The sequence below is a fragment of the Oreochromis niloticus genome, linkage group LG2 (genome assembly GCF_001858045.2).
Source record: "Oreochromis niloticus isolate F11D_XX linkage group LG2, O_niloticus_UMD_NMBU, whole genome shotgun sequence".
Classification (NCBI taxonomy): Eukaryota; Metazoa; Chordata; class Actinopteri; order Cichliformes; family Cichlidae; genus Oreochromis; species Oreochromis niloticus.
In genome coordinates this window covers 5,671,171-5,689,470 of record NC_031966.2, presented here as the reverse complement: position 1 = coordinate 5,689,470, position 18,300 = coordinate 5,671,171, and the positions used below count along the sequence as shown (strand labels likewise).

The 18,300-nt window shown below is 38.5% G+C and overlaps 1 protein-coding gene and 1 long non-coding RNA gene across 4 annotated transcripts; both read left to right on the top strand.

Annotated features, from left to right (window-relative positions):
• Positions 1–1,286: 1,286 nt before the first annotated feature.
• Positions 1,287–12,687, top strand: LOC102078534 (uncharacterized). Of its 3 annotated transcripts, XM_019346487.2 has the most exons (11): positions 1,287–1,331; positions 1,425–1,500; positions 1,582–1,859; positions 1,990–2,067; positions 2,155–2,231; positions 2,327–2,392; positions 2,478–2,683; positions 11,824–11,920; positions 11,999–12,161; positions 12,238–12,341; positions 12,431–12,685. In XM_019346487.2, the coding sequence occupies exons 1-11, from the start codon at positions 1,305–1,307 to the stop codon at positions 12,603–12,605; spliced, it is 1,347 nt and encodes a 448-aa protein (XP_019202032.1). In that variant the 5' UTR covers positions 1,287–1,304; the 3' UTR covers positions 12,606–12,685. The 3 variants fall into 3 exon arrangements, with proteins under 3 accessions (XP_019202032.1, XP_005466458.3, XP_025765377.1); XM_005466401.4 differs by having other exon boundaries at positions 11,824–12,161; positions 12,431–12,687; XM_025909592.1 differs by lacking the exon at positions 1,287–1,331 and having other exon boundaries at positions 1,361–1,500; positions 11,824–12,161; positions 12,431–12,687.
• Positions 12,688–13,332: 645 nt separating this feature from the next.
• On the top strand, positions 13,333–14,001 carry LOC112847640 (uncharacterized). Its single transcript, XR_003221291.1, has 2 exons — positions 13,333–13,456; positions 13,625–14,001. It is a non-coding gene; the product is annotated as an uncharacterized LOC112847640 (long non-coding RNA).
• The last annotated feature ends 4,299 nt before the right edge of the window (positions 14,002–18,300 follow it).

Here is an 18,300-nt window from a genome sequence, read left to right as displayed (position 1 = left end):
GAACAATGGAGCTGAAGACCTGTGAAAATCTCAGCGGGGTGCCAAGAGGTGTTAAGGTCGGGGGGAATTTACGCAAATCTGCGCAGGCCAGTAAATCTAGTAGTAGGGACTTGCACCAGGGAAAAAAGGCTCAGTAATTCTAGTGTTAATGTACAAAAAAAATTTCTTCAGGTTCGGATTTTTCTCTCAGCTTCAAATTTTTTTTTTCACTTTCAGATCTCTATTTTTCAGTTTCAGACTTTTGGCCCTGTTTTGGCGTGGTGGGCGTGGCTACACAGAGAGGGGCGGGGAATCATGAGTGACAGCAGACCGCTGCAGGCTCAAGATGGTCCATTTTTCATGTTGCCTTCAGGAAACCTGGGAATGAACATAATTTATCAAACACCTCCTGCACTGTATTATTTGATAATGTTTAGAAAACATGTCATGCATAACTGCTAAAACTCAGTTACTAAAGCTCTTTCAAGCAGTAATGTGTACAAATTACGCCGTAACTGATCAATTATGAGACGTTTTCCCAGGCACTACGTGAGAAGTGGTCATTTCCCATGCTCTCAAAGTAGCGCGCATTGTATCGGGTGGGGGCTGCTGTTAACTTGTCCCTCAGTGAACGATGGCGTCGTCTTCCAACAACACTGCTGGCGCGAACAATCAGGCGAGTGTTCAAGTTTGGAACAATTACACTGTAGTCTGTGAATACTACGAATTTAAGAAGTGGCTATTGTTACGGTTAATTTTTTTTCTGTTTTTTTATTTTATAACGTTTTTTGCTGAAATGCTAGCTCAACAGAAACGCCTCGCTATCATTTTCGGCTGAAACTTACTTCGAAAGGTAAAGTAATATTAACAATTTGATCCTTCCCCAAAAATATGGAAAACATTTTAAAAGACTCCATAACTAATCGGGCTTAGGATGCAGTCTTCTTTCTCAAACCATGGTATCGGGGGAGTTTTAACGAGTACTTTAGAAAATCTGGTATCGAGGCCGATACCGGTATCGGTGCATCCCTATGTTTAACATATTTCATAATTTCTGTTATGTTTTACCTATTATTTTTTTTTATATATATGTTTTTTAGAATGTGAACTACAATTCTACAGTGGAAGCCGCTGCACAGAATCTTATTACTGTGCTCACTCAGAATCTTTCTCAGGGACAGCACCAGGCAGCACAGGGAGTAAGGCAGGAACAGGGACCTCCCTCTTTAGATCAAGAGATGGCAAGGTTTTAAATTAAATATGAAAATAAATTATTTAAAAAGTTTTTAACCTTTTTGGTGGGACTGGGTAAAAGACATCTCACAATGTCCAGGGACATGAACCATGAAGAGGTTAAAGGAATAAATATATAGATTTTCAGACTTATATGTCTCTGTAAAGATCATCAAGTCTGCAGGCATCACAATATTGATCTTCTTCTGCAGTTATTTGGACTTCTTCAAAGTGAATATCCTAAAATGCAGGGTCTGACTGGAGGATGGTTGCTCTACAAGGCTACAGGTAGGGGTAACAAATGTTTATTACATGATAGTCCCATAATTTGCACCTATATGAACTAGATCTGGGCACTACTTTTTTCAGGTGGTCAGGGTAAAAGGAAACTGACACTGGTCCCTCCTGATTCTGAAGGTTACACAGGGACCCTAATACGCAGTATAACAGGAAATGGGAAAAACTTGCTGTATATAGTACCTTTACAGCAAGAATTTGACCTTACTCCGTTACCTCCTGATGCAGTTGAATTTAAAAATATGCCCAAAGCACAATGCCAAACATGCAAAGTAAGTCTGCCATTGCATATTTTGGCTCTTCATGTGCAGGAGTGCACAGAGTCTGGGTCTTCAGCTGAGGACACAGAGGTACATACATCTTAGAACAATATATGCATTTATTTTAATGAAATTGCATTGCCTTGAAATGTCAATAAAAAAATTGACCCACTTTTTTTAATCTTAATCAGCAATGTTATATGTCTATTAATTATGATAGGCATGTCAAACCGAGGTCCAAATAGTGTCCGTGCAGCCTTCTGAAGAGCACACCGACACAGAGGAATTGGATGAAGAAGTAATATCTTAATAGAAATGAGTATAGACCATTAACATAACTACAATGGAACTCTATTCAATATTTTAACTCTCATTTCTGTTTTAGAAACTTCAGTGTCCTATCTGTAACTTGAAATTTGCACCTTATTTCCTTGAAATCCATGCAAGCACATGCGGAGAAAGGTAGTTGAAAAAGCAGGGCTTTTAAAATTACATATAGGATATAACATCTTGAGAATTTCCCATTTAAACAACAACTTTTTCTTTATTTTTATTAGAAGCAAAAATGTAATAGACGTGGATGAAATTGAGGAGAACATAGTAGAAGAGGACCATATGAAAAGGTAAAAAACATCACACACACAGATGACTATAAATACTCTGAACTGAATAAAGAGTGTTTATTCTTTCATTTATTGATTTTTTTAGTGTCGACGATGTGTTGGATGCGATTTGTCAAAGAGTTGATGTGGAGAAGCAGTTCAGCATCCTTATTTCAAGAACAAACATTCTGGAGAGAGGCCTTCTGCAGTGGCAACGTCAAAAAAAAAATTCACCCACTGCCATGTTGAAGGTGTCCTTCTTTGGGGAAGCAGGAATCGACACTGGTGCCCTTCGAAAAGAATTTCTCACAGGTGAACTTAAAGAGATCAATTAGTTTTCCATTCGTATTATTTATGTTGAAGAAATGACCAATCCCTAAATTTTATACTTCTGTAATATACATTTTATCTTCTAAGTGAACTCTGCTCCAGTTGTGTTGTAAATATGACTATATTTCTCCTTTACTAAACTATACATCAATCATGTTTATAATTTGGGATGGACTGATATGAAAGTTCTTGGCCGAAACCAAAAATGAGAAAACCAAGGTCGAAAACCAAAACACCGGTAACACAGGGAAAATAGTCTTTTTTTTTAACCATAGCATGGCTGTGATGTGACTATGTTGTGTTATGAGCTTACTGGTTTGGTGTTGATAAAAGGTGTCAATATTATTGTCTCAAGTACACCTTTCTGTATACTATGATTTATTTTTTGAATCATCCATCCATCCATCCATCCATTTTCTTGGCCGCTTATCCCTTGTGGGGTCGCGGGGAGTGCTGGTGCCTATCTCCAGCGGTCACAGGGCGAGAGGCGGGGTACAACCTGGATGGGTCGTGTTAAGGTTCATTGTTGAGAGAGGAATCCATAAATAACCACAGATCCGGTCCAGCGTGCAATTAGACAGTATTTTAATAAACACATGTGTGAGTTCAACAACCCAATCAGTATTGAACTGTCTTTACCGTATTCAGACAACAGTTTTATAGGGTTAAGATAGTACAGCCCCCTTTTCTGTTGGTAGGCAGATTTAAACAAAGCATACGTCAGCCTAAACCACAAAATGTTCCGTGAACTTTAACATAGTTTAAAGTACATTGTCTTCGGGTCGGTGCTTCCCCTCAGCTCGTCTTCGCTGTCGCTTATCTCCTGGGACATCTGTTGCACTTCCTCTAAGTACTTCGGCACAATTCTGCATTTGCAGCAAAAACCCATCTTCACTTCTCACTTACCAAAATAGATCTATTATGGTGTGTATGTCTCGTCTATCTGTACGTGCAGAGTTTGCATCTGCTTTCTAAACCTTAGTTGACCTCAACTTAAGCAACCAACCAGGCTAAGGCCATCCTGTGTGTAATGATCTTGACTTATATGTAAAATATATAAACAACTGTTTCAATCTACCACAACTACTTAAGGCTTAATCCGCAATAAATGCATAATAAACACCCTACTCTTTGGCTTGCACTTAAACTCTGGCTTCAGTTTCACTTCTGCAAAAGCATGACTTGCAGACGCGTTTCCTGTCTCATTTTAGCACAGAGTGTATTTTCCTGTCTCTGCCCTCTACACAGAAACACTGAGATCATAGAAGCATTAAAAACATTTACAATTATAGATTCAACTCAACAGTTCGAAGTGGTTCTTCTTGGACCTGTAATAAAGACTATAACCATATATTTGAACATCTGAATGCATCTAAATGCAACATCACTATTAATACTGAAATGTTAATGATGATTATAAAAATAGCAGCAAATAATAGCAGTAAAATATTTCTATCCTTCACAGTTCCCCTCTTGACCTCTGGATGTTATCCAGAGGTCACCAAAACAAATAAAAGCATGACCGAAACTAATAATTCACGGAGTAGATCCTAGTCTAAGACTAGATTCACCTTAACTGTGATGGATAAAAACCTTCTCCCTACTATGCTCTAACTTACTCTGTTCCTCAAGTGCTCTCTCTATTCAAACTTGATTCAACCTAATATTACTCAAAACATGAACCTAATTGCGTATTCGGTTTTTTACTTTTATTCCTATATAATCTTAAACATCACTCATCTCAATCTACAGCATTTTACCAGTCTTACAGCACTGCTGTCATATGTTTCCTGTTGTTCCTTATCTGATCACCCACATCCTGTACACAAACTGTCACTGCTGCAAGGGCCTCTCATCTAAAGTCACCTATCACAAGAAAACTACTTATTCTACTAAAAGATCAAAGAAAAAACAACCACTTTAATCATTACGTGTAAACACATAGTTAATTGCTCCTAGATAAACTTCATCATAGCTAAAAGCTGAACTCTAACAGCATTTCAGAACCCACGTTTCCCGTGTTACCCCCTGTTTTAATATATCATTTTATTTCCTTTTGCTGCTCTTAATGTAATGACTCATTCTAATTTATACTTTATCAGACTTAACCAAAATATATAAGCTTTTTTCCTTTGCTTCTGTTTTAAACAAAAACTTAGTCACTTCAACAGGCATTTGTTATTCTGTAACTGCTTTTTATATAAGAGGACTAATTTAGAGCTGCATATGTTATCTCAATATTTTACCTATCACACAGTTTAGTCACAAACAAACTCCTATTCAGTTCCTCTTGTCTGTCACTTGTTACAGGGCCAACTCAAATTCAGTTAAAAGCTAAAGGAATTTCAGGCCCTAGGCCTCAAATCTATACTGTCCTGTGTGTTGATGAACTCTATATGTCTGTAAGCGTGTGCAATCCTTCAATAACTCGGGTCCTTCTCACAGTAGATTGGCTAATCATAACGTTAACCAAAAGTTTGTGACCCTCAAGAGACGACTCTCTGAGCCACAACTCCGTTAAAGGCACAAAAATGCAATGTGTATGAGAAAATCATTTCTACATATATAATCTCCAATATTATTCATTTGAGTCAGCGAGACTTTTAACATCCTCATAAAAAGCTCTCCTCTACCCTAGAAATAAATCTATTTACTCTCTGTTTCTAAAGCCTACCTTATAACAACTTTATTCTAAAAATCAAAAAGAAATCACACATTTTCTACTCATAAAATGTTCACTATTTTCCCCAAAGCATATCCTTTATTCCCACAGTTTCCCTTTAAGTTTTATATACCACTTCTTATTAACACCAGCAATTTATCTTCTAAACCTAATTCAGTTCATTTTAATCCTCTCTTTAAAGAATTTAAAGAATTTTACCATCTCTAAATTATCAAAAAACCCCAATCGTCATAAAATCATACTAAAACCCATTTCAAATTAAACAAATTAAATCTTAAATCCCTCTCTTTTTTGACACATCTCATGTGGCAAAAAACTCAACATGCTTCACCCAAGCTTAACAAATTAACAAGGGAAAAAAGGTTAGTCATATCATATCATTTCTCAGAACACTTCAGCCATCTTCCTCTCCGGTATTTTGCTCCAGCCCTGAAAACCTGTGTTTAAGGAACAAAATTAATTTAATCATCCTGTCAAATCTTCTCAAACTCCTTGCTCCATCGAACTCTGGATCCTTGGAATTTCCTGAAAACAAAACCTGTACTTTACATTTCATACTCTCCCTCTATGATCCAGTCTGTGTCATGACAAAATAGACTTAAACAGAACAGTTATTAATCATGAGTTACCTCAGTTAATGGTAACTTGAGTTACCTCAACCAATATTTCCCTTTTAGCATTTGGCATTCTATAATGTAATAACATGATCCAACCCCAGTAAATAATTACCTCAAAGCACACATCAATATCCCAAAATCAGCATCCCCAGATTTAAGTCTCCCACTCCTCCTGTTTATCAACCTTTTATTTATTTCCCCTCTTGGTCCCATCACTCGCATTCACTCACATGCATTCACACATGATATTTTTTGCTGATACTGCAGCCTTCTGCGCACGTCATCAGATGCTCCACATCAGCAAAATGAGCTCAATCATTTGTTTTATTTCGTTTTCCTTTTTAGGAAAATAGTTCGCTATACTTTTGACTGGATTGAATCGATCAATCATTTTTAGACAGAGACTCGCCGCCATCAGTCTCTGATTGTAATCAATTATAATTCTGTAATGCCCACCTGATTTTCGTACTTGGTAATTTTGTCAGCGCCGTCCGTTCACTCTCTTCCAGGCCTGCTTAGAACAAAAATGAAAAAAGAGAGCTGATTATTAGCTCATCAAAGTACAAAACAAAATCACCTGACAGGTTTTCCCGAGTGCACTACTACAAAAATTTTTTGGGGGCCCCTCTCAGACATATCCATGTCTTAATCAAACACCCTCTCTGGAAATAAAACAACAGCCTCCAAAATCAGAAACAATCTCAAAGTTCACCCGTTCAACACACCGAAAACCTCGTCAAAAGATCAAAGACCGTTTGCACAACGTCTCCCTTCCTCACTTTGCCATGTGTTCATTCAGCACAAGATAAAAACCAATTTCAACAACGTATCATCCTTAAATTATAAATTTCCTGTCCAAATCTGCCCCTCTGAACAGACCTGACCACCGTAATCAAATATCCTGATACTTTATTTGGCGAAATATATAATGGTAATCTTCAACAGCCACCACTCTCTCTTGAACTGAAAGCCTCCAACACACACGCACACAGGAAGTGTCTCTGCTCATAGACTCACAGCTCAACAGCCAACTTGACAAGAAAAATACATGTTTACACCTTATCACATTATTGAATTATTTTCATTTTCTTTCTATAATAATCACTTGCTTTAATCACTCAGTACGAGAGCACTCCTAAGTCACTTTTTTTTTTTAAAACTGCTTTAGTCCCTTTTCTTCTGTTAATTCCCATAGCTCCTTTGAGTCAACTTCAACTTCAAGCTTTAAGTATATTTTATTAAACATTCACACCATTCTATCACTCATACAAGTAGCAAGCTGATCTTCATTGCATATGCTTGTGTTCTTAGCCAGGTTTTAATCAATGTCTCTATGCATTAAGCTTCAGGAGCTTGTCTTGGTAAGGTTAATGCATTCTCTGTTTGTATGCGTATGTGTGTGTGTTATTTTGCATATATGGCTTCACAGTCTCCCAGACTCCTTCCCAATTCTCCAGTTAAGCAGTCAGTTTTCTTTTTCCCCGAATTACTAACCCACATTTTTGATTTCCCACCTTAAATTACCGCCCTCCTGGTCGTCAGCCAGGTGTTAGGGCTTGCTTTTCAGGTTCCTGGACACATCATGCTGTGAACAATTCAACCAGAAACTTGCCTTAACTTATCCATTGATGTTAACCTCTAACTTTCTTCCGACTGCTGGATCTGGAGAGTTGGTCCAAGTCTGCTTTACTCCTGAAAATAACAAAACTAAGACATTTTCATTATTATCACAAGTGGTTAAATGACCCATTTCTCTATCCCTGATCAGAAACACCAATTATGCCATGCATGTAAGCGTGTTCTTCCTTGCATTTCATGTTAATTGAGTGTAAGCTGCTTCTTCATTGAATTAATTCATTGAGTTCTTCGTTGCATTTCTATGTATTCATGTCCATGTACTCTACGTGTAAGCTGTTTCTTCATTGCATCTTAAATTATAATCAGTTCTACTTCATGCATTTTTCACTGAGGTTTAGATTCAAACTCTCTCACTTCTGATTCATTTCAAAAATAATCTCACATGTAACCATTTGTATGTGTTTTCTATTCATTAAGGTAATGACAATTATTTTCTTTCATTATTCTTACCTTTTCTAATGTTTACCTCTTTGTTATGCGGTGGTGGACATCCCTAAACAGTCATGAGTTCAGGTTTCAATTTTCAGTCCAAACATATCCTGTATTCTCGCAATTAAACTCGTCCAGCTTCATCTCTCACCGGTCTCTTTTTCATTCACAGTGTCCTGTTCGTGCTTCAAAGCTCCAGCAAACACAGTCTCAACTCAGCTGTTGTCTTCTTCTCTGTTTCTTTACAGTCTTTTCTTTTAAGTTAAGTCCCACCATGACAAAATATCACTCAATGTCCAGTGCTTTTCCACAATTCTTTATCCCACTGTTCAACTGCCCAGCCTGTATTTTCACAGTACATGTTGCATTACTCTTACATGCTGCTGCTGGTCCTCAGTCGTCATCAGTGTTACTGGATCAGTGGCACTGCCGTTTGCCTGCTGTATTCAAGTCCACGATGTTCTGTCGGTCTTCATCAGGCGATTGACTGGCCTTTAAGCTTCTTCTCAGGGTCAAAGACAAAGTGAGAGATCAAGCTGCACAATTTCGAGCCAAAGCCTGGCTTATTTTCTCCCAATTCTATTAATCTATTGTTCTGGTGCTGCACTCAAGGTTCCAAAGTTGAGAGACGTCCACCTGTATTGACACACTAAAGCATACAATTAGTATCATATTCATTTTTTCTTAAAGGCTTCATTTGCTTCATGTGCCTCATCTGTCTCTCTGTGTTCTTTCTTTACACACTCAGTTCCTTTTATGGGCATGCAGAGTTCCTGTTCACTATTTCCTGTTCTCTGCAGAGTCTGTCTCTCTTTGTATTTATAGTCTGAAAACCCTCTTTAAGTCTACTAAATCTTGATCTAAAAAACAATACACCTTCATGTCACTCACACACATTTAAATAGAGCTCTTTCACACATCAGAACAACTAACACTTCTCCACACACATCACCCTTCACCCTTCTTTAGATCAGTTTGTAGCGTATACACTTATGTGTTTTCCATCAGAAAAATAAACTCAATTTCTCATAACCTCACTCATGCGTTTCTTGAATTAAAAGCACTTTCAAACTTTAAACATCCTATTTTACATCACAAAAGAAATATATTTCACACTCCTTTATTTCATACACACTTTTTAAACGTTCTAACCTCTTTCAGACGCCATAAATCGTCTCACACACACTGCCTTTTCTCTCTCAAACTTCCATTTTACACTCACTCAGACAAATCATGCAGAGTCACTTAAATCAAATACTCACAGCATTCACACGGTTAAAATCACTCGAAATACGCTTTCATACGAGTATTTTGGACATGCCATCCATGATCAGAAAGAGCAAGTCAAAAGAAAAAGAAAAAGAAAAACTGAAACCTCTCATCATCCTCACGGCTTCTCACCACACACACACATAACTGAAGACAAAACACACCAGCATTTATGGCTCAAGATATATACATCTATCAAAATTCAGTCATTACTATACATCCACACTAATATATTCAAACTGTATTTATACAATTCTAATGAGCAAAACAGCATCTTACTTACAGGCATTTAGCAATATCAGATAAAGCTCAATACTCTCGGAATTGAAAGCAACACTCTGCATGCGCGTCACCGCTCCTCATTTGCCTTTACACACACCATCAGTGCACATCCGGCTGTGCATTGCTGACACAGAGACTGATCTTACTCATAGATCTCATATTTTATATTACAGACGTCTTTAATTACAACTGCACAGATTTTAGGCCTTTTAAAACCTATATAATTTCGATAATTTAACATAACCGACTCGAACGGGCAAACCTCAGGTTTTTTGCGACCAATTCATCAGACCAGACTCGAACTGCTCTGTCCAGATTTTCTAAACCTAACTTAATTTACAGGTAGCCAAAAAAGCGCAAATAGAGGACTTGAACCTCTAGCAATTTCGGAGGTTCCCAAGTTCTCCCCCGCTGTCGACGGTACTATCCCTACTCTTCAGGGTAGGCCAAGGGTCAGCGTCCTGCCCAGGTGCAAGCGTTACCAAGGAGAAAATGCGCTTCTTAACAGACGCCGCTGTCGTTCTAGAAAAATTTAGAATAATTTGAAACAACAATCTAAGCCCAAAACAGGATTAAGATTGAGGCAGATCTACCTTTGTGGACATAGGGGACTTGAACCCACAAAATGACCAATTTCCCTACTTTCTATGTGAGACTTGAACTCACTTTAACTCTTTTCCTTTTCTTTGGGACTTGAACCCAGTACTTTTACTTATCACTTATCATTACTTCAACCAGCATGCTCATGAAATTCCCATCAAACTCAAAACAGACATTCACCAGTAATTACAGTGACCAGGCTTTTAATTTGACATGCCCAATGTGACACCTTTTGGAAATATATTTCAACAGGCAGTGTCTTACCTTTAAATGCCCCGGGGAATGCCTGCTCACTTTCACCACTGATTACCGTCTGCCCGTCCAATTACCACGGACCCCGGATCTCTCCGTCTACACCATTCCCCTCTCTCACCGGAACGAGCCCCCAAATGTTAAGGTTCATTGTTGAGAGAGGAATCCATAAATAACCACAGATCCGGTCCAGCGTGCAATTAGACAGTATTTTAATAAACACATGTGTGAGTTCAACAACCCAATCAGTATTGAACTGTCTTTACCATATTCAGACAACAGTTTTATAGGGTTAAGATAGTACAGCCCCCTTTTCTGTTGGTAGGCAGATTTAAACAAAGCATACGTCAGCCTAAACCACAAAATGTTCCGTGAACTTTAACATAGTTTAAAGTACATTGTCTTCGGGTCGGTGCTTCCCCTCAGCTCGTCTTCGCTGTCGCTTATCTCCTGGGACATCTGTTGCACTTCCTCTAAGTACTTCGGCACAATTCTGCATTTGCAGCAAAAACCCATCTTCACTTCTCACTTACCAAAATAGATCTATTATGGTGTGTATGTCTCGTCTATCTGTACGTGCAGAGTTTGCATCTGCTTTCTAAACCTTAGTTGACCTCAACTTAAGCAACCAACCAGGCTAAGGCCATCCTGTGTGTAATAATCTTGACTTATATGTAAAATATATAAACAACTGTTTCAATCTACCACAACTACTTAAGGCTTAATCCGCAATAAATGCATAATAAACACCCTACTCTTTGGCTTGCACTTAAACTCTGGCTTCAGTTTCACTTCTGCAAAAGCATGACTTGCAGACGCGTTTCCTGTCTCATTTTAGCACAGAGTGTATTTTCCTGTCTCTGCCCTCTACACAGAAACACTGAGATCATAGAAGCATTAAAAACATTTACAATTATAGATTCAACTCAACAGTTCGAAGTGGTTCTTCTTGGACCTGTAATAAAGACTATAACCATATATTTGAACATCTGAATGCATCTAAATGCAACATCACTATTAATACTGAAATGTTAATGATGATTATAAAAATAGCAGCAAATAATAGCAGTAAAATATTTCTATCCTTCACAGTCGCCAGTCCATCGCAGGGCATCTTTTTTGAATCAATATTTTCATTTTGAATGGAATTTTTACATATCTGGAACAGATGTATGATGTTGCTTCAGTACATCTGTCATGTTAAGCCTTCAAAATCAGTGAGACACATTATGATATATATATCAGTATTGCCTCAAATGAAAAAAATACTGTGATATGAAAAAAATCTTATTTCACCCAGCTCTAAATGAATGTTTTACATCGGATAATTCATAACTTTCTTCTCTCAATAGAAATGGTCGCCGGAATCGAGACTCGTTTCTTTGAAGGACCACCACACCAAAAAAGTCCACACTATTCCCTTACTGACTTTGACAGTGGACTCTTCAGGCATGTTTATTTTAAAGAAAGGGAAAACTGTCATGTTTTATACTATAAGCAATACACTCATGCTGTTTGTATAAATAGGACTGTTGGTGAGATTCTGGCCGTCAGTTTGGCACAAGGAGGTCATGCCCCTACATTTTTCAGCCAGTGGGCTTACAGTTACCTCTGCAATGGGCAGATCAACCCAACACAGCTGGATAAAAATACAGTGGCAGATTCACAGTTGCGGTTACTGATTGACCAGGTGCTGTATAACTAGTAAAAATATTGCCTTAGTACACATTGCAGCTATATAATTTCATCTGTTAAATTACTTTTAGGTGGAATCTTCAACTGAGCAGTCACTTCAGGGCCTTACTGATGAGATTTTAAACTGTGGATTCACTGGAGCCATCTCGGTTCAACACAAGGAACCGATTGTCCGGTATGCTGTGACATGTTTTCGTTTTTCTATATGAATGTGAGAAAAATAGCATCTGAAGATGTTGTTTAATCTCTTTTTTGTACCCACAGAGCCATTACACTCCATGCTGTGCTTAGATTGCAGCCAATGTTGGAACAACTCAAGGAGGGTTTGCAGCTGTATGGCCTCCACCTGCTGATTAAGCAATACCCAGAAATCTGCCAGCCTCTCTTCGTCCTTGGGGGAGATGTTACACATTTTGTTACATTACAGACACAAATATGAATCTATTTTATTTGAACTCTAAATGAAACACCTACACAAAGTGGTGTACATTGGAGAAGTGGAACAAAAATCATACATGATGCCAAATATTTATTACAAATAAATAACTGAAAACTGTGGTGTGTGTAATTATTCAGCCCCCTTTGGTCTCAGTGTAGTCAGTTGCCCATAGACATTTTCTGATGATTGCTAAACATACAGTAAAGCCAGGGCAACAATAGAAAAACAAAACATTTCCATGTGTTAGAACGGCCCAGAATGTCCAGATCTAAATCCAATCCAGAATCTGTGGCAAGATCTGAAAACTGCTGTTCACAAACGCTGTCTATTTAATCTGACTGAGCTGGAGCTGTTTGGCAAAGAAGAATGAGCAAGAATGTCAGTCTGTAAATGTGCAAAGCTGGTAGAAAAATACCCTAAAAGACTGGGAGCTGTAATTGCAGCAAAAGGTGTTTCTAAAAAGTATTGACTGAGGGGGCTGAATAATTACACACACCACACTTTTCAGTTATTTATTTGTAAAAAAAAATGTTTGGAATCATGGATGAATTTTGTTACAATTCTCAATTGTTTACCACTTTTTATTGGTCTTTTATGTTGAATTCCAATAAAATATATTTATGTTTGTGGCTATAATGTGACAAACTGTGGAAAAGTTCTAGGGCCTGAATACTGCAGCCCTGAAGTAATCAAGCCGTTGGGTTGCTTTGCTTTCTAATATCATCATAGGTTAATGCCGAGTTTGTCATTGGCGTCCATTCACCCTCAGCTGAGTGAGAAGGGAACCTCCAAGCATCAGGTTGAGCTGGACCTGGTTAACTTCATTCAGGACTTGCTTTATGAGTCAGAAGGTAAATGGCTATTTTTGTCTAGTTTATAGTTGTCACATTCCAAAATTATATTCTAAGGTTTTTGTGACAAAAGTTACACTTGTATCGAATTCAAATATTTCGATTTTTTTTTTGTCCAAGAGGCCAGGGTTCTTCAAAACGTCTTAAAATTCACTCTTATCCTAACAGAAGGTCAAGAACATGTAGCTGACGAAAATGGCCCAAGATCTATCACACCTGCCAGGTTTCTGCAATGGATCACCGGTCAAGGCCATGTTCCTCTCCTCCCCTCAGAAAAGAAGGACTTTGCTGTGGTGGTAAAATTTAATCACAATTGTGAAGCTGACTTTGGAAATCACAGCATCTGCTATCCTGTTGTGTCATCCTGTGCTAAGACCATTGTCCTGCCTGTGAAACATATGAAGTCCTATAGTCAATTCAGAATGGTTCTGCTGGAGGCTTTTCATCTTGGCCAGGAATTTAACAATGTGTAAAGCATAGCATTGTCTATCAATAGTTTTGAGGTGTAACTCAAAATGCTGCTCCTTCCATTTAATGTTCAGGAAGCACATTTCAAAGTTGGAGATTGACAGCCAGAGTTCTTTAATGAGTGGCATGAAGCACACAAAAACATACAGGTTCACTGTTGAAAAATGTGCCAGAGACAAAAAAAAGTAGTTTGTAATGTGATGTTTGAGTGTTCACATAAAAATTTCCTGGCAAATCAAATAAAAGTCTGAGCTATTCCTGAACCTTCTCTGGGTTGAAAATTCAAAATAAAAATGTTGCCGCCTAGGAACGGTGAGTTAGTACAAAGTTAAGTACATCCAAATAAATGTCTCGGCCATGTGACTGAGAGGGCCTTGTTACATTGACAGTGTCTCTTAGTCTTGCCATGTCCTCCTCAGATAGAGGACATTCAACAGATGGAAGAATTACTCCAGGATTGCTCCCATCCAGCTCACCAATAGGGTTGACATCCAAGTACGCATCCTCGATTTCCTGTGATGATTTAAAAAAAAAAAAAGATATTTCAAATGACAATTCAAAAACAGTGTTGGGAAATTCAAGACAAACAGTCAGCTCCATAAATATTGGAACATGGGAATTCTACTTTTGGCTCTATATGCCACGCAATGGATTTGAAATGGAACTAACACGATTGGCTATAACTGCAGAGGTATTTGAACTGTTTTCATATGTGCCTTCCACTTAAGGGACCAAAAGTAATGGAACAATTGGCTTCTCTGATGTTCCATGGCCAGGGATGTGATATTCTTGTATTTAGTGAAGCAACTCCTGACAAAAACAGCAGGATAAATTTTGAAGTGTTTTGGGCAATATATCTGCTCATATTCAGCCAAATGCTTCGAAACTCATGAGGCAGCACTTGATGGTCCAGATGGACAATCACTTAAAGCATTCTGCAGAAAAAAAACAAATAGTTAAAAGAAGTGGAATGTTATGCAGTGGCCACGTCAATCACTTGACCTGAATCTGACGGAGCAGTGTTTCATTGCTGAAGACAAAATTGAAGGGCAAATGCCTCAATAATAGCTGGAAGTGAAGACAGTTGCAGTAGAGGCCTGACAGAGCATCAGCAGGTATGAAGCCCAACATCTGCCGAAGTCTCTGCAATCCAGTTTCAGTTATGATTAATGTTCTGTCTCATTACTTTTGGTAACTTAACAAGTGGGGGGTACACATGCAGACTGTTGTAACTCCTACAACTTTTAACTGATTTGGATGCAAATACCCTCAACTTAAAGCTGATAGTCTGCAGTGACAGCATACCGTGTTTTTTTCAAGATCTCCAAGTGCACTTTTTGAAACTTGATTAAAGAGGGATTGTATAATTTATATTTGTTTTAGTACCTCCACTGTATCTGGAATATCAACTGGATTCTGGTGGAGTCCCAGTGTCCACAGTTGTTGTGGGGACAGATTCCTCTCTGTCCTTAGAGGGTGGTTATCCCAACCCTGTCTAAAGACATCCAGATCCCTCTGCAGACGTGGAAGAAATGTATGTTGGGCACAAAACATGTGGACACCATCAGTTGGATCCAGAAGGCCTTCATCCTCGAGGTTGTGAAGGGTTTCATAGTGCACGCTTGAAACAGCCATCCACACATCTCGCCACAAGCGCTCTGTTCTGTTCAACATCAAAATATGGCAACGTTTTCAGAATTTTACCCAGAAATTCACTGAATTGAAAAATATATAAGAACATTTTTCTTATTTCCATGGGACATTTATACAAATACTACACATACCTTTGGTTGTGAACACTCTTGCCTGACAGAAAGCTTCCTCTTCCACAGCCCCGGATGGTGAACATGCATCTTGCTATTCCAACATTTTCCACCCCTTGATCCCCTCGAACTCTGAAACAAAATTAAACATCGACAGTACAATTTCTTTTAAATCTAAAAAAAACATGTCACTCTTAAAATTTATTGCAGCCTTTGTGTTTTTAATATAGTTTTACTTTAGACTGGTTATTAGAAGTTTATTGTTTTGGTCATTCAACAGTGTGGAGCTCTGTATAAGCACACCTTTCAAGAATTTGTCAAGGTTCAAAAATATTGAGGGGGAATCTAAAAATAAGCACAGATCCAGCCTGGTGCAATTAGACGGCATTTTAATGAATTACACATGTGTGAGTTCAACAACCCAATCAGTATTGAACTGTCTTACAAAAGTCAAAACAAAGACTTTATAGAGGTGAGAATTGTACCGCCCCCTCTTCTGTTGCTAGGCAGATTTAATACAGCATACGTCAGCCTAAACCACAATGACTTTTAACATAGTTTAAAAGAACATTGTCTTCGCGTCGAAGGCAGAGGCTTCCTGTCTCCATCCTCGGACGCTCGCCTCCGCTGTCGCTTATCTCTGGGACATCTGGTGTACTTCCTGGAACAGACTAACACGTACACCTCGACTTTGCAGCCATAAGCAAAACGTATTTCAACTCTTGCCTACTAAATGAGTCTATCTAATTTGTGTGTGCGTGCACGTGCGGGGGCGCGTGCATGCTGTGTACTGCGTACGTGTCATGACCTCTCTCACTATATGTGTCTGTATGTGTATGTCTCGTCTGTCTGTGCGTGCAGAGTTTGCATGTGCTCTCTGAACCTTAGTTGACCTCAACTTAGGCAACCAGGCTAAGGCCATCCTGTGTGTACCGATCTTGACTTATATATAAAATGTATAAAACAACTATTTCAATCTAACACAACTACTCAACGCTTACTCAAAGCTAGATGCATAATAACAATAGCCTACTCTTTGGCTTGCACTCACTCTGCTTTCGGTTTCACTTCTGCAAAAGCATGCCCTGCAGAAGTGTTTCCTGTCACTGAGATTATAGAAGCATTAAAAACATTTAAAATTATAGATTCAACTCAACAGTTTAAAGTGGTTCTTCTTGGACCTGTAATAAAGACTAATATAATACCAATATATTTGAACATCTGAATGCATCTGAAATGCAACATCACTATTAATACTGAAATGGTAATGATGATTATCCTAATAGCAGCAAATAATAGCAGTAAAATATTTCTCCTCTGGACAATCCCCTCCCTCGACCTCTGGCACACCAGAGGTCACCATACATTACGTTGGGTCACTCCTTGGCCCATTCAGCTGCTTCCCTGTCCACCCCTGACGTCATGGACATTAGGATCACTGACCCTCTCTAGGCATCCTGTGACTTAGCGAACCAGACAACCTCATGTCATCTAGGTGGTCTTAGTTATAAAAGGCCCACTCCCACTTGAGAACACTCATGCTTAAGGTTAATCACACCAAAGTATCAGTGAGCCTAAAGTTGATCAGAGGCAGGAGAGAATAAGAGTGCGAGCAGAGCTCAATCAGCACTTCTCCCTCACCCCTGAACCCAATCATACCCGGTGAGAGACCCCTTACACTTGTGAATCTCCAGTGGTCTGTCCCTTTCCTGGGTCCCTCTCTTGTTCTCTTTAATCAAACCTGATTCAACCTAATATTACTCAAAACATGAACCTAATTTCGTATTCGTAACACTACTCAGCCTTTGTAAAACTCTTAAAAGCACTGCTTGCACGTCTCTGCAGGCGCTTCCTGTTGCTCCCTTTATCTGATTATCAGCATCCTGTACACAAAACTGTCGCTGCTGCAAGTGCCTACCTCTCATCTAAAGTCACCTATCACAAGAAAATGTATCAAGAAAATCACTATAACTGCTTATTCTACTAAAGGATCAAAGAAAAAACAACCACTTTAATTGACTAAGTGTAAACACATAGTTAATTGCTCCTAAGTAAATTTCATCATAGCTAAAAGCTGAACTCTAACTGTATTTTTGAACTCCCATTTCCTGGGTTATAACCTGTTCTAATATATCATTTTATTTCATTTTGCTGCCCTCAATGTAATGATTCACTCTAATTTATACTTTATCAGACTTAACCAAAATATATATAAACTTCCTCCCTTTGCTTCTGTTTTAAACAAAAACTTGGTCACTTCAACAAGCATTTGTTATTCTGTAACTGCATTTTATATAATAAGACTCATTTAGAGCTGCATGTGTTATCTCAATACTAACACGTCACATAGTTTAGTCACAACCAAACTCCTATTCAGTTCCTCTTGTCTGTCACTTGTTACAGGGCCAGCTCAAATTCAGTTAAAAGCTAAAGGAATTTCAGGCCCTAGGCCTCACCTATGTTTAAACCATATGTGTTTGTAAGCGTGAATGCTGTTTATCCTTCTGTTGCTCCAAGTCCCCTACAATATATCGACTGAGACATAACGCTCATCGAAGCTTATGACCTTAAATGGACCGAACATCAACTCTGTTAATGAGCACGATTGCAATG